At 41.5% G+C, this 20,627-nt stretch overlaps 1 protein-coding gene across 10 annotated transcripts in view; it reads right to left on the bottom strand.

Moving 5' to 3' along the window:
• LOC147733236 (interferon regulatory factor 3-like) overlaps positions 1-20,627 on the bottom strand; it is a 282,847-nt gene that overhangs the window by 159,659 nt on the left and 102,561 nt on the right. For 6 of the 10 annotated variants that reach the window (XM_086957790.1, XM_086957794.1, XM_086957787.1 and 3 more), the window contains exon 4: positions 3,225-3,338. The exons of the other annotated variants lie outside the window; for them this stretch is intronic. In XM_086957790.1, the coding sequence (XP_086813916.1) occupies positions 3,225-3,338 (114 nt within the window). The remainder of the gene's footprint in view (positions 1-3,224; positions 3,339-20,627) is intronic. 10 annotated transcript variants of the gene reach the window in all.

The raw sequence follows: 20,627 nt of genomic DNA, 5'->3' as shown, positions 1-20,627 counted from the left end.
ACAAATTTTACACGTGACTTTTGCTGCATTGCATTTTTTCTCCCCCTCCGGAAAAGAGAAAAACTTCCAAATGAAGTGGTCCTTCACTTTTCTCTGTGGGGGGACCTCAGGCAGGAATCCATCTGAAGAGTCTGAGGACTGGTCCTGCGAAGGTTTCTGGGAACCAGACATGGTTAAATTTGTTTTTTTGGAAGGAACAGACAAGAGATGTTGTTTCCCTACTTGTGAAAAAAAACTGTTATTAACCAATGAAAAGTATTATTTTCAGGTCACATGACCTGACGTGCTTACGCTACGCGCCCCGGGGCGCAGCGGTGTTCCTCCCTCTTTCGAACAATCAGGTCAACGCTCTGCTCTCCATAACATAGCAGTTGGTCACACTGCTTACAACGAAATGTAATATCAGCAAAAACAGGCTGAATATTTTGGGTCATCACTGCTGGTCTTCCTCTCACCGATGATGTTGATGTTCCGGTGGAAGTGGAGGGGCAATCGGGTGGTGGATTGCGAGCCAGGGCCCTGGTGCTCTCCCATGCAAAATTAATCGGGTGCTTCCTCTCAACATGCCTGAGTAATGTTGCATTGCCAAAACTATATTTCCGGGTGGGATTTCCACGTGAGAGAACAGTGTCACAAATTTTACACGTGACTTTTGCTGCATTGCATTTTTTCTCCCCCTCCGGAAAAGAGAAAAACTTCCAAATGAAGTGGTCCTTCACTTTTCTCTGTGGGGGGACCTCAGGCAGGAATCCATCTGAAGAGTCTGAGGACTGGTCCTGGGAAGTTTTCTGGGAACCAGACATGGTTAAATTTGTTTTTTGGAAGGAACAGACAAGAGGTGTTGTTTCCCTACTTGTGAAAAAAAACTGTTATTAACCAATGAAAAGTGTTATGTTCAGGTCACATGACCTGACGCGCTTATGCTACGCGCCCCGGGGCGTGCCCAGGGGCGCATCGCGTGGGCGCGTTGCGCGATCGTATTCGCTCGAGTGCTTCCGGGTGCGCTTACGCCGTGCGTATCACGCGGACGCAGCTACGCGATACGTTCCGATCATGAGATTGGCGCTTACGGGACGCTCTCCGGTGCGTGCCCCGGGGCGCTTCATAGAACTACGCTTTCCGGGGGCGCTCACCGGGGCGCGCACCGGGAGCGCTCCAAGGCAAAAAAAAAAATGGAAAAAAAATATACAAAAAAAAATGTGGGCAAAATTGTAGGGACTGGTAGCTTGATCTGCCTTTGCTATGTCTCAAGATATATGCACAAGTGGTTTTTACAAATGTAGCCCAATGTAGCCCAATGTAGCCCAAAGATGGCCTCCAGAGACAAAAAAAAACAAATGTAGCCCAAATATAGCCCAATGACAGAATGTCCCAGAGTGTTCGAAAGAACAACTAGAGCGCTAACAGTCTTACATATAAACTGAGACTTATAGTTAGGAATTAGCATTTAAAAAACCTTTGAAATTCACTGAAAAAACCATAGGTTTCACACCAGTTATAGTTAGGAATTAGCATTTAAAAAACCTATTAAATTCACTGAAAAAACCATTAGTTTCACACCAGGTATAGAGGATGTATAGGTGTATCACTACACATGATGAGTGAGTATATGTATGAGTGACTTTATAGAACTGTTGCTGAATGAGTGGATGTGTATATAGATGGTCGTCTGTCAGTCTGTCACAAGGATGGTGTTATCAGTGATGTCATGAGTGATGTCACTGACCATGTCATGAGTGATGTAATATGTGACGTCATCAGCAGTGCATTGCAGGCGCGCAAGTTATAGTGAGTCCAACTAACTATAACGTGGGAATTTCAATAGTTTTATGTCAGTAAAATTTCCAGCTAACTATAACTGGTGTGAAACCTATGGTTTTTTCAGTGAATTTAATAGGTTTTTTAAATGCTAATTCCTAACTATAACTGGTGTGAAACCTATGGTTTTTTCAGTGAATATATATATATATATATATATCTAGATATATATATGGTCCAAAACCAATTAAGAATAAAAACGGGCTCTGACACAGCTCGGATCTCAATCTGTATATTTATTTACCATACGAGATGGAAACACAGCGTGTTCAGTTTCAGTGCTATTGCGTGCCTCGGCAGATGCGTTTCATCTTCTAGCTTTCGTCAGTGCCGGCAAATTAGCACGGTCATCAGCTGGGACTCATTGGGTGGATGCAGATATACGCCCCCACTGAGGCAAACATCCAACCCCCTCCATTGTTAAAGTCACAGTATGCAACTGAAACTGACGCCGCGCCAATGGTTGCTGCCAGCCTGTACGTCCATCCCTAACGCAAAGGCAGTTAGGTAACTGACCTTCAGGCACATATTAATATGTGTGTGTGTTTATATATCACTCCATAGATTGGAGGAAAGGGTGGTGGTCTGGCTACGTTACATAGATGACCTTTTCATCTTATGGAGCAGGTCAGAACAAAGTGCAAGGGACTTCATAACAAGCATCAATGGAAATAATCTCAATTTACACTTTACAGGAGAGAATAGTAAAAAAAAGATTCAATTCCTTGACCTAGAGATACTTTTTTCGCAGAAGGAAAATTAGAAACTAAAGTCCATAGCAAAAGCACGGCCGGTAATTAAATCTTACATGCCTCTGGTTTTCCCCCAAGACATGTAACAGCCAGTATTCCTTATGGCAAACTAATGCGTGTGAAAACAAACTGCAGTTTATCTCAACACATCAAATCTAGTCAACAAGAGATGATAGAAAGAAAGCAAAGACAGACAATACAGCAAGGTTAATCACCATGTATAGCAATAAACACAAACACCTTGAAAAGGCAGTTAGAAGGAATTGGCACATAGTTTGTGCAGACCCTATCATAGGCAATAAGGTATTAGCTAAACCCTGCATAACATACCACAGAGCCAGCTCCATGAGGGACAGCCTTGTAAGATCAATCCCAGAAATAGGAAGATCATCAAGTTGGCTAAGGGGTAAAAATAGATTCCATAGATGTCCTAGATACAAAGCTTGCAAAATAGGTATCAATACCAAGGAATATCATTCTCCGCTTTCCCAGGCACCTGTCTTAATCAAAGGCAACTACAATTGCAAAAGTGACTTTGATATATATGTTTTAACATGTAGCTGTAATTTGAGATATACAAGCAGTACAGTGTTGCACGTACATAAAAGCATTTTGCAACACATGCCAGGCATAAAAAATAAGGACTTGACTTACCCAGTGGCTAGGCACTGTGCTGAAATCCACCAAAGTAATGCGACTCAAATGTCTTACTATGTGATTATTGACACAATACCCAACTCGGTTAGAGGAGGAGACAGGTTGAAAGCCCTACGACGACAAAAAATTATGTATTTCCTCAACCTCGATTCGAAAATCCCCTAATGGATTAAATATGGAAGAGGAGTTATATACCTTTCTATAAGAACGTTCTGCATAAAATAGGTTGAAAAATACAATAGACATTTCTGCCTTCATCACAAGGCCTATCCCCACATGAATCTTTATTATGCCTGCTCGGAATACATGTGATGTAACAATAACGAGAGAAGATGTATTTAAGAAGCCATGGATGACATATTACATCACATTAAAGATTTTTATCTGTAATGGAGGAATGATTATATGGTATACACACACACTAGGATAGTATTCTGCATAACATAAACAAAAAAATTGCTCCTGTTTTATTCATATGTTTGTATTGAAAAGTACAAATTACCTATCTGCAACAGTGCATTGGTAACAATGTTTTCAACATACATAAAGATGGGAAATGAAAACAATGGCAGATATACAAATAATGAATTGCAACAAAAAAGATGTACAAAAAAAGAAGGGAGAAAAAAGTATTTTCTTTATGTCTGTGCTTACCCTAGTGCTTATAGTCTCAACAAATGGCTCCACCATGTTAGTGTGATCAAGGCTGCAGCTATGGCGGAAACGCGTTATGGTGACCAAGCAACAGCAATACATTTTTAAGCATCCAAAGAGGTCTGTGTCCTGTTGTGCGCCTGAATGTGCATGCAAGAAATCGACTTTGTATATATATATATATATATATCCAGCAAAATCCCTCCAAAAAAATGAAAGGCGGAGGCCTCAGTGGGGAACAAACGGAGCACACTTTATTTCACATCATTACTTCAGGCGAATGCATTTCGGCGTGGTGTGCCTTCGTCAGCGCCCAGTGGAAGCAAGAAAAGGGGGTAAGTGTCCACACCTGTAGATTGTCCCGCTGCTGTTAGAATGGCTACTCCTCCCATAATAGGTCCACCTCTTGTAGAGCGCACAGTAGGTACACAAACTACGAGACCCAGAATGCAGTAATCCGGCTCTGGGTCTCGAGGCGACGCAGCAATGTGGAATGCCTCTGAGCAGGACGGTGTGCGCTGTTCTTTCCTGTCCCCACACATTGAAAACAAGAGTCTCCTTCTGTCCCCACAACCGCATCACCCTCTTAGCTCAAGTGTTATTTCCGTGGGGGCTGGCAGCATTGCCATTAGCCCAATGCGAGGAGCCATGTCCTATTATGGGAGGAGTAGCCATTCTAACAGCAGCGGGACAATCTACAGGTGTGGACACTTACCCCCTTTTCTTGCTTCCACTGGGCGCTGACGAAGGCACACCACGCCGAAATGCATTCGCCTGAAGTAATGGTATATATATATATATATATATATATATATATATATTACCTACTGGCGGTCGCCAGTAGGTAGTTATAGTTAGGATTATTTTCAATGCAAAATCTCAACATTCTATTGTGAATAACTTTGGTGCCGGTTGAGGAATCTGCCTCAAATTTGCCTCGCGGCGCTCCGGTCCTTTCCAGAAAGTCTCCGGGGGATTTGTCAAGAGGGGGCCGAGATAAAAGGGGTGTCCCAAAACGTGTTTTCCCCATGTTAATTTCCGTAGGGCGGTCGACCTCACTTATAGCCCGAACGGCTGAATGGATTTCCACCAAACTTGGCAAAATTGTAGGGAATGGTAGCCCGATGTGCCTTTGCTATGTCTCAAGATATGTGCTCCAGTGGATTTTGAGTAATTTAGGTTCAAAAAAATATATATATATCTATGGCCGCGCCCCGGTATGCGCACCGGGGAGCGCACCGGGCGCGCCACGTGATGTGTGCACGGAAAGCTAATTGGCTCTCGGGTGTCTGTAAACATCCGAAACAGTCCGGAGCGGGCGCCATCTTGTGTCTCGGTAGGATTGAGACACAAGAGGTGGCAAAAACAAAGGGGGAAATGACCAAAAGGGGGCAGGGTAGACCCCCCCCTGACCCCCTAGGTTTGATGTTTGGGCCATTAAAGGGCCCCGCGGGGGAAACATTATTATTTTTTTTTTATTTGCGTGGGGGGAGCGCCCGGTACGCACACCAGGGAGCGGACCGGGGAGCTTACCATGGGGAAAAAAGAATGATAGAGTTTTCAAAAAATGTAGCCTTCTTTTATAAATTGGAGGTAGTTCTAAAAAGAACTGTTTTTTTCTTCTTTTTGTTGTTTTATATTTTTTTATTGCTTTTTTGAACATTTTGTACTTTTTTTGGCTTTTATTAACTATTTTATATATTTTTTTGGTTTTATGGGGAGAAACAAAAAACAGGGAATTGAAAATGGCTCAACTGGAGCAAAAAAAAAACCAGGAAAAAATTAGGGTTTTTGGGGGCAATTGCGGTTGTCACCAGCAAGGAGGATGAGCTTTATGCTCTGCTCATCATAGGAGATGGTCTTACCACAAAAAATACATGTGATCCGGAATTCACCGAACCGTGGTTGTATGCAAGGGATCGTCTCCCTTGTCTCTGGTCCCGATGGAGTGGGTTGTTTTTGTTTGGAGGTGCTGGGTGTAGATTGGGGGAGGTTGCTGGCCAGTTCTCTCATCTCAGCGGCAGCCTAGTTGTTCGGATGCTTGCGTTGCATGTGCCTAATCATGGTATTATTACCGAAAGAATGTTTTTTATTAGGGTTCCCCCTTGAAAGTTCCATGTCACAGATAAGGCAAGTCGCCTTTGGCGCATTCACTTTCTTCTTTCCCTCAGGGATGGAAAAATACTCCCATACAATGTGCTGCTTAGTTTGTATGGGGTATTGTCTTCTGCCAGCCACCTCCTCCTCCTCCCCTCCTCCTCTTCCTCCTCCTCCTCCTCTTCTTCTTGACCACCAATGTGATGTTGTGGTGGTCCTCTTGATGGTGGTGGTGGTGGTGCAGATGCTCCAGCTGCTGCTGCTACTGTAGCCATTTTAAAGTACAAAATATACCACAAAGATCTCAAAACAGGTCTTCCTCAGTCAAAGGACAAAGTCAGAATAAGGAAAAAAGGTGGGGGCTTTCATCATTTGGAGAAAAATAATGTCCTGAACCAATGAAAAGTGTTATTTTCAGGTCACAAGACCAGGGGTTTCATCATTATGAAACCAAAACTGTTATGAACCAATGAAAAGTGTTATTTTCAGGTCACATGACCCGACGCGTCGGATGCTTACGTAGCGCGATCGTATGCACTCGAGTGCTTCCGGGTGCGTTTACGCCGTGTGTATCATGCGGACGCGGCTACCCGGTACGTCACAATGATGTTTTCGGCCGCAGCATTGGCGCTAACAGGACGCTCCCTGGTCCGCGCACCGGGGCGCTTCAAAAGACTACGCTTTCCGGGGCGCTCACCGGGGCGCGCACCGGGAGCGCTCCAGGGCAAAAAAAATATTTTTTTTTAAAAACAATACACATAAAAAAAATTGTTTAACATAAATATATAATATAGGATTCATTTTCAAAAATATTGCATTTCATAGCTATAGACATTTGCTATTAAAAAAACTTTGAAATTCACTGAAAAAAATATAGGTTTGGGGCCTTATATATAGTTAGGAATTAGCATTTAAAAAACCTATGAAATTCACTGAAAAAAACCATAGGTTTCACACCAGTTATAGTTAGGACTTAGCATTTAAAAACCTATCAAATTCACTGAAAAACGCATAGGTTTTACACCAGTTACAGTTAGCTGGAAATTTTACTGACATAAAACCATTGAAATTCCCACGTTATAGTTAATTGGACTCACTATAACCTGCGCGTGCAATGCACTGCTGATGACGTCACATATTACATCACTCATGACATGGTCAGTGACATCACTCATGACATCACTGATGACACCATCCAGTAAATTTGTGTCTTTCTGAAAAATAAATATGTTTTACATATGTATTTGTAAAGGTAGATGGAAGAATAAATGGTTAAATAAGTGTGTAAAAGGATGTTTTTTTTATTGATTGGTTACCTGGCTTATTAAGTGTATCTTAGTGAATACATATAGTAGCGAGTAATGTTTAAATATTTAAATATATGTATCAGTGTTTCACTTTGTGTATAAGTTATGTTATGTTATGTTATGTTATTTTTATTTGTACAGCGCACAGCTGCCCCAGCGAAGGGGCGTCCTGGCTGCATGGGTTGGTGAGTAGCTACATGTGTAGGTATATGGGTTATTAGATGTTTTTTTTAGTATCAGTATGAGTGTTTGTATGGTTTGGTGGGAGTATTACTTATCACATAGATGCATGAATGACTAACTCTCTCTTTGTATGTGTTTTGAAGACAGCATATGTGCAGGACTGTATGGGTGGATGAGTGTGTATATGTATGTGTTAGTGAGTGAATGACTGTCTCACTAGTGTCTTTATCAGTAACTACATATGTTTTAATCTAGTATATGTGAATATTGATGTATATAAGTGAGTATATGTGAGAGTAAGAGATTGTAAGAGTTCCTGTTTAATAAGTATGTGTTTCTATAAGTGATTGTTTAACAGAGTAAGTATGTGTAAGTTTCCTTAGAAGTAAGGTGGTAGTGTGTGTATAGCTGTATATGCAAATAAATGGATGTTCAATAGTTTACTTGCATGTGTGAGAGTAACTTTTGGATGACTGTCGGTGTGTAACAGGATGTATCGTGTATCACTACATATGATGAGTGAGTATATGTATGAGGGACTATATAGAAATGTTGGTGAATGAGTGGATGTGTATATAGATGGTGGAATTATTGAATTGGTTGTTGTAACTGGTATGGGTATCTCCATTTTTTTGAAAATTTTAACTTCTATTTTTGAATATGTGTTTCATGGGTTACATTACAGTGAAAGGAGGTCTGTCACTCTGTCACAAGGATGGTGTCATCAGTGATGTCATGAGTGATGTCACTGACCATGTCATGAGTGATGTAATATGTGACGTCATCAGCAGTGCATTGCACGCGCAAATTATAGTGAGTCCAACTAACTATAACGTGGGAATTTCAATGGTTTTTATGTCAGTAAAATTTCCAGCTAACTATAACTGGTGTGAAACCTATGGTTTTTTCAGTGAATTTATTGGGTTTTTTAAATGCTAATTCCTAACTATAACTGGTCTGAAAAACACGTTCTGCAAGTGCACTCCACTCCGATAAAAATATCACATCCACGTGGAGTTGCAAGTAAGAATTAATTTATTCCAGCATGTTCAAATTGAGAGATGGAACAAACCCAACGCGTTTCAGCGATCACCTCGCCTTGATCACGGGTGATTAATGCATGGAACTCAGTACCTTAAATAAAGTTGCTACAAAAACAAAGTGCATGACATCACAGTGTGAACAAAATAAACAAAGGACTATAGGTCAACACATCAATGTAGCGGCCATTTGTAGACATATCATATGTACAACTGCTGGCTCAATGGATATCTAGTATTTAGATCAGCTTACAATGAAGGCAAATAATACATTGTCCCTGGTCAGAAAAATAAAAGCGCCCAAAAGAACACAATTTCTCTATGGAGAATAAAACAATTTAGTAAATACATTGAGTGTGTAATTAATAAGTATGAGCGGAAAATCCGTTCCGCTCGCGGATTTTGCGAATTTTCGGTAAATTTGCGATCCGCGAACTCCCGCGAATTTACTGAGAATTCGCAAATCCGCGAGCGGTGGATTATTCCGGGGGCAAAAGTTTAAGCCTGGCCTGTTGTAACTATTTTACGATGGCGCCGGCAAGCTGCCAGCGCCATCCTAAAATAGTTACTAAGTTAGCTTCAACAGGAAGCTCTAATAGATAAAATAAAGCAGGTGCTCGATTTTATCTATTAGAGCTTCCTGTTGAAGCTAATTTAGTAGGTATTTTAGGATGGCGCTGGAAGCTTGCCGGCGCTATCCTAAAATATTTACAACATGCCCTTCCTGTGAGCCCAAAAACAATCATGAGCGTCGTCGAGGCAGGTGTGCCTTCTTCACAAATCTACCGTGGAAAATCAGCTGTGATGCTGGATAGAGGCTTTTGCATCCTTGACTTTCACGAGCGCAATACCCGTGCTGTTTCTGTGATCAGGAGCTTATTTCTCTTCATCTGCTGAACTGATCTTTCTCTGACCTTTTATACACACAAGAAGCATGTGTGAACTCGCATGGTAGCCCTGCCCGTTTGGCCCTGCCCACACACTCGCGGTTTGCACCGTCTTCCCGCCATTCACCCACTATGATGGACAGCTCACTCAAGGGACCCCTGCGCCCTTCGGGGCGATTGCATAGTAACACACACATGGTCGCTCGAACTAGTTGATGCTCAAATTCAGTGACTCATTTATTAGCCCAAAAACAATCGTGAGCGTCGTCGAGGCAGGTGTGCCTTCTTCACAAATCTACCGTGGAAAATCAGCTGTGATGCTGGATAGAGGCTTTTGCATCCTTGACTTTCACGAGCGCAATACCCGTGCTGTTTCTGTGACCAGGAGCTTATTTCTCTTCATCTGCTGAACTGATCTTTCTCTGACCTTTTATACACACAAGAAGCATGTGTGAAGTGTGAACTCGCATGGTAGCCCTGCCCGTTTGGCCCCGCCCACACACTCGCGGTTTGCACCGTCTTCCCGCCATTCACCCACTATGATGGACAGCTCACTCAAGGGACCCCTGCGCCCTTCGGGGCGATTGCATAGTAGCACACACATGGTCGCTCGAACTAGTTGATGCTCAAATTCAGTGACTCATTCATTAGCCCAAAAACAATCGTGAGCGTCGTCGAGGCAGGTGTGCCTTCTTCACAAATCTACCGTGGAAAATCAGCTGTGATGCTGGATAGAGGCCTTTGCATCCTTGACTTTCACGAGCACAATACCTGTGCTGTTCTTGTGACCAGGGGTTTCTTTCTCTTCATCTGCTGAACTGATCTTTCTCAGACCTCTCAAACACACAAGAGGCATGTGCACTCGCATGGAAGCCCCGCCCCAAATCCGCAGATCCGCAAATCAGCAAAATCCGCGGATTTTGCGGATCCACGATCCGCAAATCCGCAAAATCCGCGGATCGTGGATCCGCAAAATCCGCCCATACTTAGTAATTAATGACCAGTTATATGTTAGGCCAGACCTCGTCATTCCAAAACTTAATAATGCAATCAATGATGGCAAATAAATTATATATGCCCAATTAAACTGTATAGTGATGTCCCAAGTGGGAAATTGCAATAAACACAGCAAATGAAACAATAAATGCGAGCTCTTAGAAAATGCATCCAAATACATATTCCCAGTGGAAAAGTCAGCAAGGTCTGCAATGTAGCCAAAATCATAGGTAATATATATATGCACACAGTCCCAATGAAGAAATAGCAAAAGGCCACAATAATGTTTAAGTCAATATAGCACCCTCTTGTTGCTTCAGCCCCAGTGGGTATGGTCATTTGAAATTCTCCACATAGAAGCCTTCAAGCTTGCATGACCTGGACATAAAGAGAAAAATAACGCCTGTAAGAATCGACCTAGATAACTCCAATTGTGGCCTTGGTATGAATGTTGACATATATCACATAGTGAGAAATATATATATAATTAGTGAATTAAAAACATCAGAGCTCCAACAGCTGCAGAAGGCTCAGAGACACATATATCTACATATATCATACAGAATTGATAGCATTGCCACTAATTGATCAAACCGAAGGGAAGAAAAAAAAAAAAAAAGAAGAGGAAAATGAACCAAATGAACGTGGTAAATCTATCCTCATGCTTACTTTCCAGTATTGAACAAGATGTCTTGCAATTTGGTCTTTCCTTCTGTCCTACCTCCAACTTCTCCTATTCTCAAGAACGTATTGATCTGTTCAAGTTTACCAGAAAACTGAGGTTGCACAAATGGCATAAACTGAAAGTTAAGGGCCCCATAAGAGAAACCAACACGGCCCTTCCGGCATGTGAAACTGTTGGGGAGATCGAAGCCCTTATTGCCCTGAAGGAATTGGAATTTGATGATTTGGAAGAGGGAACGATAAATGCAACCACTTTGGGTTTTGAGACAAATTTGAATTACCCCAATTCCTTCAAGCCAAAATTTATTTTTAATCCAATCTTACCAGCTTGCAGTATTGACACTTTTGAAACACTTATGGTACGTGACTTAAAAAGTTTGGCAAAAAAGAAAAGTTGGGCCAATGACAATCTCAGTAAATCTGAACGTTTGGCAATACGTGCTTTGGAATGTGATTCCTCAATTGTCATCCGCCAGTCGGATAAAGGGGGGAATGTTGTTATTTTAGATACAAAAGACTATGTATTAGAGGGTATGCGCCAATTAAACTGTGCAGAGTGTTACGAGACAACCACTCTCAATGTTATTGAAGAATCCAACAACAGGTACTTTGAAATGTTAAAAAATTGGCATACAACAGGTCCATTAGAATGGGATGAATATTCTTTCCTATTAAATCGGAACCCCAAGGTAGCTATTCTATACTTGCTACCCAAGCTTCATAAGGACCCCCTCAAGCCCCCAGGAAGACCAATTGTCTCCTCTATGGGCTCGCTGTTGGAAAGAACTTCCAAATACATAGACTTTTTTCTACGTCCCTTTGTAGAACAACTCCCCTCCTACCTAAAAGACAGTAGGGACTTTATGAACAAAGTAAAGGATATCCAATGGAAAAGCAGCTATCTACTTATCACCTTAGATGTCTGCAGTCTTTATACTTCAATAAGACATGCAGACGGTATCCAGGCTTGCCGACAATTTTTGAGTACTAGGTCTATATCATTCTTGAACCATACAGAGATGCTTCTTCAGATGATGGCTTTCTGTCTGGAGAATAATTTCTTTGTCTTCAATGATGCTTACTATAGACAACGACAAGGGACTGCGATGTGAACTTGTTTTGCTCCCAGTTTCGCTAATCTATTCATGGCGAGCTGGGAGCAGCAAGTGGAAAGGACTCAATCGGTATATCGCAGCCATGTCATATTATGGCTGCGATATATTGATGATTTGTTTATCATTTGGGATGGACCTCGGACACTGGCAGAACAGTTCATCCACACTCTGAATCAGAACGAACTCAATCTGAAATTGGAAGGCAAAATAAACGAGTGCGAAACAGAATTTTTGGATTTATCAATCAGAGTGTCAAATGACAAACTTGTAACCAAACTGTTTAAAAAAAACACCGCTGGGAACACTCTGCTACATGCAGACAGTAGCCACCCCAAATCTCTCATACGCAGTATACCCTTTGGCGAATTCCTTCGGGCTCGAAGGAATTGCAGCCAGGAACAAGATTTCATTGATGAAGGTAAATGTATGACAGAACGCTTCTTGGAAAGAGGCTATCAACCTAACATAATCAAAGAGGCATTTTTGAAAGCCAGTAGGATCCCCCATGCTGACCTACTAACTCCGAAATTGAAAACCACATCCACTAATGATAATGATACAATCAGATTTGTATCTACTTATCATTCCAATTCTTGGCAGGTACAGAGATGTTTGAAAAAACATTGGAAAGTTCTTAGAACTGAGCCTACTCTTGATGAAGTTTTGGACAACAATCTGAAGGTCACATTTCGTAGAGCAGACTCACTAAGGACGAGACTTAGCAAGAATGATATCAACAAGGCAGTACAGAAGAAATCTGATATACAAGGTTTCTTTACTTGTATGACATGTAAGTCCTGCAAGTTCAGTTCCAATGTCAAAAAAGTTCTCTATCCTGTAAAAAAAACTGAAAAGAACATCAGCAAACATCTCTCCTGTCTGTCTGACTACTGTGTGTATGTTTTGGTCTGCCTGTGTGCGAAGAAATATGTGGGAAGCACCATGTTTCCGGCAAAGAAACGTGTTCTCGAACACATGCGGGTAATCCAAAACAAGACATTTTGAAGAACTACACAACAGCAATCGAAACTTGCTGAAGTTCTTTGTTATTGATAGAATTGCCCCGAACAAGAGAGGTGGTGACAGAATCCGAAAGTTACGTCAAATGGAGAGTAGATACATCCTAGACCTAGGTACCAGAATTCCATCTGGGTTGAATTCAGAAGAAGAATTGGTCTGGCACCTGGGAGATTAAGTATTTTCCTTTAGTTAAACCTCTTCCCTTTGGTTTGATCAATTAGTGGCAATGCTATCAATTCTGTATGATATATGTAGAGATATGTGTCTCTGAGCCTTCTGCAGCTGTTGGAGCTCTGATGTTTTTAATTCACTAATTATATATATATTTCTCACTATGTGATATATGTCAACATTCATACCAAGGCCACAATTGGAGTTATCTAGGTCGGTTCTTACAGGCGTTATTTTTCTCTTTATGTCCAAGTCATGCAAGCTTGAAGGCTTCTATGTGGAGAATTTCAAATGACCATACCCACTGGGGCTGAAGCAACAAGAGGGTGCTATATTGACTTAAACATTATTGTGGTCTTTTGCTATTTCTTCATTGGGACTGTGTGCATATATATATTACCTATGATTTTGGCTACATTGCAGACCTTGCTGACCTTTCCACTGGGAATATGTATTTGGATGCATTTTCTAAGAGCTCGCATTTATTGTTTCATTTGCTGTGTTTATTGCAATTTCCCACTTGGGACATCACTTTACAGTTTAATTGGGCATATATAATTTATTTGCCATCATTGATTGCATTATTACGTTTTGGAATGACGAGGTCTGGCCTAACATATAACTGGTCATTATTACACACTCAATGTATTTGCTAAATTGTTTCATTCTCCATAGAGAAATTGTGTTCCTTTGGGCGCTTTTATTTTTCTGACCAGGGACAATGTATTATTTGCCTTCATTGTAAGCTGATCTAAATACTAGATATCTCCATTGAGCCAGCAGTTGTACACATGATATGTTTACAAATGGCCGCTACATTGATGTGTTGACCTATAGTCCTTTGTTTATTTTGTTCACACTGTGATGTCATGCACTTTGTTTTTGTAGCAACTTTATTTAAGGTACTGAGTTCCATGCATTAATCATCCGTGATCAAGGCGAGGTGATCGCTGAAACGCGTTGGGTTTATTCCATCTCTCAATTTGAACATGCTGGAATAAATTAATTCTTTTTTGCAACTCCACGTGGATGTGATATTTTTATCGGAGCGGAGTGCACTTGCAGAACGTGTTTTCTGCTGTAAAACTTTTATGCATGCAGGACAACCTCTGATCCTGCCCTTTGCACCGCTGTCATGGTGTCCCGGCAATCTCAGAGGAGGTGAAAACAATTAATATATATATATATATATATATATATATATATATATATATATATATATATATATATATATATATATATATATATATATATATATATATATATATATATATATATATATATTGGCTACCATAGGAAATTCCGCACATTCTATTGGGAATCACTTTGGCGCCTATTGAGGGATCTGCCTGTAATTTTCCTTAAAATGGTCTTGCTGCGCTCCGATCCTTCCCTCAAAGTTTTGCGGGGATTCGTGAAGTAGGGGCTGAGAAAAAAGGGGGGTCCCAAAACGTGTTTTCTCCATGTTAATTTCCATAGGACGGTCTGACAAGTCTACAGCCCGAACCGCTGAACGGAATTACGCCAAACTGGCAAAATTGTAGGGACTGGTACGCAGATGTGCCTTTGCTATGTTTGGTGAAAATTGCTCCAGTGGTTTTTATGAAAATTAACTTCAAAAACACATATATATCTATAGACGCTCTCCGAGCGTTCACCGGTGCGCCTACCGGGGAGCGCACCCGGCGTGCTACGGGAGTGCGCGTGCGGAAAGCTGATTGGCTGTCGGGTGTCTGTCAACATTCTAAACAGTCCGGAGAGTCCGCCATCTTGTGTCTCGGTAGAATCGACACACAAGAGGTGAAAAAAGAAAGGGGGATATAATTAAAAGGGGGCAGAGTAGACACCCCCTGACCCCCTAGGTTTTCTGAGGGGGGCCTAGAAGGACCTTAAAGGGCTAAACAACTTTTTATTTTTTTTTATTTTTGCGGGGTAAGCACTGGCGGCGCTCCCCGGTACGCTCTCCGATTCGCGCACCCTGAGTGCACCACGGGGAAAAACAGTGTAAAAAAATAGAGTAAGAAAATAATGTTGAGTGCTTAGAGGAAAGTGATGCATTGCTGGAGTGTGTCACAAAAGTGACGCAACTCCAGCAATGCATCCTTTCACATGGGGGAAAGCCCCTTGTGAAAGGGCCTGCGTCAGTCTTACACCTGCTGTGATACAGGCGCAAGATTTTGACACAACAGCGTCCTAAAAGTGACGCAGTGAAATCTCATAGATTTCATTGCGTCACCTCTACGACCCTTTCTTGCGACAATACACCCCTTTTGCATACATTACACCTGACGTAGGTATAATGTGGCGCAGGGGTTTACAAAGTGACGCATCTATCTAGATGCGTCACTTTGAAAATATGACTCAACAAGGTGCATTTTTTACAGCACTAGTGCGTCACAAAAAGTGACGTACTGGTGGCGTAAAAGTGACGCATGGCCTCATAAATGAGGCCTTCAGTCTTCTTCTCATGCGTCATATTAAATATATGACGCATTATGTCGCAAGTACTTACAGATACGTCAGTATTTCAGACGTATCTGTAAGCGCAAAAGTGATGCATTGCTGGAGTGTGTCACAAAAGTGACACAACTCCAGCAATGCATCCTTTCACATGGGGCCAGGCCCATGTGAAAGGGCCTGCATCAGTCTTACGCCTGTTGTGATACAGGCGCAAGATTTTGACACAACGGCGTCCTAAACGTGACGCAGTGAAATCTCAAAGGTTTCACTGCGTCACATCTACGACCCTTTCTTGTGTCAATACACCCCTTTTGCATATATTACACCTGACGTAGGTATAATGTGGGGCAGGGGTTTACAAAGTGACGCATCTACCTAGATGCATCACTTTGTAAATATGACTGAATAAGGTGCATTTTTTACAGCACTGGTGCGTCACAAAAAGTGACACACCGGTGGCGTAAAAGTGACGCATGGCCTCATAAATGAGGCCTTCAGTCTTCTACTCATGCGTCATATTTAATTTATGATGCATTATGTTGCAAGTACTTACAGATACGTCAGTATTTCAGACGTATCTGTAAGCGCAAAAGTGATGCATTGCTAGAGTGTGTCACAAAAATGATGCAACTCCAGCAATGCATCTTTTCTTACCCTTCCACACCCCCGTTCCTTTTCTACATTTTCTTTGAATATCCACATTCCCCATGTTCACTCTCCTTCTCCTCACTCTCCTTCCGCACACTCACCTTCTTTCAGTCCCCCTACTTCACTTCCTTTCTCCTCTCATACCTTTCTGTGCTTTCTTACTCATTTTCCTCTCCTTTATCAATGCACTCCACTTAACTTACTCTTTTTCATTTTTTTAAGAACATAGCTCTTTGATGAGAATTGGAGGTAGTTCTGAAAAGAACTTTTTTTTTCTTCTTTTTTCTTTTTTTAGAACAAAAACAAAAACAGGGAATGGAAACTGCTCAACAGGAGCAAAAAAACCAAACAAATTTAGGGCTGGGAACGGCAGCAATGGTTCTCCAATGCTCGAACCATGAGCAGAACACTTTGTTCCCCATAGCAAAGTAGCTGATCACAGTCTCTGCATTTAAGGACGCCTTTGTTAAAAGCAGGCTGAATATTCGGAACCAGCTCTTGTGATCGCCCCCTCACCGATGTTGTTGGTCCTCCGGTTGATGTAGAGGCCCCATCACTGGGAACCTCTCGTGCCAGAGCCCTGACACTTTCCCGGGCAAAATTCTGGGGGTGCCTCCTCTCCACATGGCGAATCATTGTGGAGTTCCCAAAAGAATATTTCTTAGTGGGTTCACCAGGTGACAGGTCTGTGTGACAGATCCTGCACTCCACTTTTGGAGCATTTACCTTCTTCTGGTCATCAGGAATTGAAAAAAACTTCCAAATAAAGTGTTCTTTAACTTTTGGCTGAGGAACCTCTTCATCAAGGAATTCATTGGAGTCATCTTCACTGCTGAATGGTCTGGCAGCCATGATAATCCAAGATATCCAACAAAAAACCGAGAGCAAAAAGGCAGGTCTTGCAGTCACAAAAGTGAAGGAAATGGGTGGGGATTTTATTCTTTGTAAAAAAACTGTTAGCAACCAATGAAAAGAGTTATTTTAAGGTCACATGACTTGACGCGCTTACGCTGCGCTCACCGAAGCGCTTCCGGGGGCGCTTACGTGGCGCGAACGTAGGCGCTTCCGGGGGCACTTATGCGGCGCGCCTAAGTGACGTTTCGATAGTTTCAAGGAAATGCAAAATCATTTTCATTTTGTAAATCAAAAATACTGCTTTTATAAGTATGGTACTAAATGTCTTGCGTTATTATTTACTTTTCATACATATTTTTTTACACGAGCGCAGAAATAGCGCTCTGGGTGCGCTCTCCGGAGAGCTTACCGGTGCGCGCACCCAGAGCGCCGCAGGAAAAAATGATGAAAAAAAAAAAAACATTTAAAAAAATTTTTTATAAAAAAAATTATTAATAATTAATACTTACACAAAACAGCAAATAAAAAAAAATCGTAGGTTACAAACTCGATATAGAAAGGAATTAGCTTTTAAAAAAACCTTTGAAATTCAGTGAAAAAACCAGAGGTTTCACAATCGTTATAGTTAGGAATTAGCATTTAAAAAACCTTTGAAATTCACTGAAAATACCATAGGTTTAACACCAGTTATAGTTAGCTGGACATTTTACTCATACAAAACCATTGAAATTCCCACGTTATAGTTAGTTGGACTCACTATAACTTGCGCGCCCGCAATCCACTGCTGATGATGTCACATATTACATCATTCATAACATGGTCAGTGACATCACTGATGACATCTCAAATGACATCACTGATGACATCACTGATGACAACATCCAGTGTCTGTGTGTTTCTGTAAAGTTTAAATGTGTTTTACATATTGAAGAATGAGTGGCTCTATATGTGTCTGGATGAAGGATTTAGTAGGTGCGTGACTGACTGTATGAGTGAGTGATTAAATGTGTCTTACTAAATGCATGGGTTAGTGACTAAACTGTCTGAATGTGTGCATCAGTAGGTCTGTTGTTGTGTAAGCTGCTGCATGTGTTGATCAGTAGCTATATGAGTGGCTATATGGGTTATTGATTGGTTGCCCAAGTATTTGTATGTGAGGCTGAGTGTTTGTGTGGGTGGCTGGGAGGTGTGTGAGTCTGAGCATAGATGTGTGAGCAGTTGATTCACTTGGTGTATGGGTTCAAGAGTGCATGTGGAAACAGCTGTATGGGTGGTTTACTATGTGCATGGGTGTGTTGGTGAGTGAAAGGATATCTCAGTGCTACATGTCCAAGTAAGTACATATGTAAAACACAGTGCATGTGAGAGTTGACATATATAAATGACTATACATGAGAGCCTGTGATTGTGTAAGTGACTGTATGGTTCAATCTGTACTTGTTTCAGTGATTGTAAAAGAGAGTAAGTATGTGTTACTATATAATTGAATAAGTAAGGTTTGGTGTGTATAACTTTGTAGTTGAGGAAATGGGAGTGTGATTGATTCTCTGCATAACTGAGGTTATTATTTGAGGTGTTTGAGTAAGTCTGTGAATGAGTGTCAGTGTGTAAGTGTCTGTATAGGTATATGACTGGATCTGATAGTGTTCTATTGATGAGTGTCCGTATGTATGAGTGGTTGTATGGGTGAATGAGTAGATGTGTGAGTAGACCTAGCAATCAGTGAGTGCGTATGTAGTTACTGGTATTGGTGAGTCAATAATTTCAGGAATGGTAGTTTATATTTAACACTAGGTGTATCAAAGGTTAGATTAGAGTGTGAGGAGGTGCATCGTATTATCACATGGATGATGTCATCAGTTATGTCATCAGTGATGTCATTTGAGATGTCATCAGTGATGTCATCAGTGATGTCACTGACCATGTCATGAATTATGTAATATGTGACATCCTCAGCAGTGGATTGCGGGCGCGCAAGTTATAGTGAGTTCAACTAACTATAACGTGGGAATTTCAATGGTTTTGTATGAGTAAAATGTCCAGCTAACTATAACTGGTGTTAAACCTATGGTTTTTTTAGTGAATTTCAAAGGTTTTTTAAATGCTAATTCCTAACTATAACGATTGTGAAACCTCTGGTTTTTTCACTGAATATATATATATATGTATAAAATATATGTGTGTATAAAAGATTTATACTCACAAGAAAAATTGCCCTCAGATGAAGGTGCACTCCCAAATAGATTCCAAATATTTATTCTGGAATGCAGCAAAGCCAGCAACATACAGAGAATTCTTGTTTTCAGAGGCCTCATGCGTTTCGGACTTTCCCAGTCTTGCTCAGAGGTCAAATGCATGACAGTTCAGCAGATTGATTGCAGTCACCTGTTCACTAAGTTCTACCCTGAAGTGGGCCTCTTAAAGTGAGTATCACAGCAAGTGTTTGTCGGTATAAGTAGTCCTGCACATTTAGTTTTTATTCCAAATGGGTTTGCTGAAGCCAAAGATGAAATTAAAACACAGTCTCCTGAACCAGTTGTTCCAAGCCGTGGCTGACATATTTGGGCAGCATTTTTGTGGTTTGAAAGACTAAGTGAAGAAGAGTGCTTTAGGGTGAGAAATACAGAACGATAAAGTAACACTTTTGAACATGTGATGGATTGGCAACCCACACAGGCATTTCTAAAAACTACCGATCTCATGAAACTTTGCACTGGCTTAACATTCACCTAAGGACTATGATATTTTATAATGATATTTATTGGTGACTAGTTGTGTACATTTTCTTACGTGCAGCTTTTGAAGATGAAAGTCTTTCCAAAATGCGTCAGGCGATGTCATGTAGTGCAACTTACTGAAGCGACTCCAATGGAAGAAATATATTTTTCAAAGAGTGCACTTCATTTGGAAGCAACTTCTTGATGTTTCATTAATACGGCTGGCCCAGCCATCCATGAAGGAGCGTGCTTCTGGATGAGATGTGCAGAACCATAAAGAAGCACTTTGAACACGTGATGGAGTGGCAGGCCACATGGGCACATGGGCTGCCACCTACCCAGGGCACAAATACAATCAATAAGGGTGTCCTTTGTAGACCCCAGGCCCCAGAAACTACCACATCTAGGGTGGAGCTGTGCGGGCACCCTCTCGAATACAAAGATGGCCCTGGGGACCGCCACCCCCAAGGGCCGGCTCCTGCAATATCCTGTGTGCCCCCCCCCGGGGATGTTACTGTTTGCTATGGCTTGGCAGGAGCACAACTTCGGCCAAGCCATAATAAACA

This window comes from Lissotriton vulgaris, chromosome 2_1 (assembly GCF_964263255.1).
Source record: "Lissotriton vulgaris chromosome 2_1, aLisVul1.2, whole genome shotgun sequence".
Classification (NCBI taxonomy): Eukaryota; Metazoa; Chordata; class Amphibia; order Caudata; family Salamandridae; genus Lissotriton; species Lissotriton vulgaris.
The sequence above is the reverse complement of the archived record's forward strand: the minus strand, read 5'-3'. Positions and strand labels throughout refer to the sequence as shown.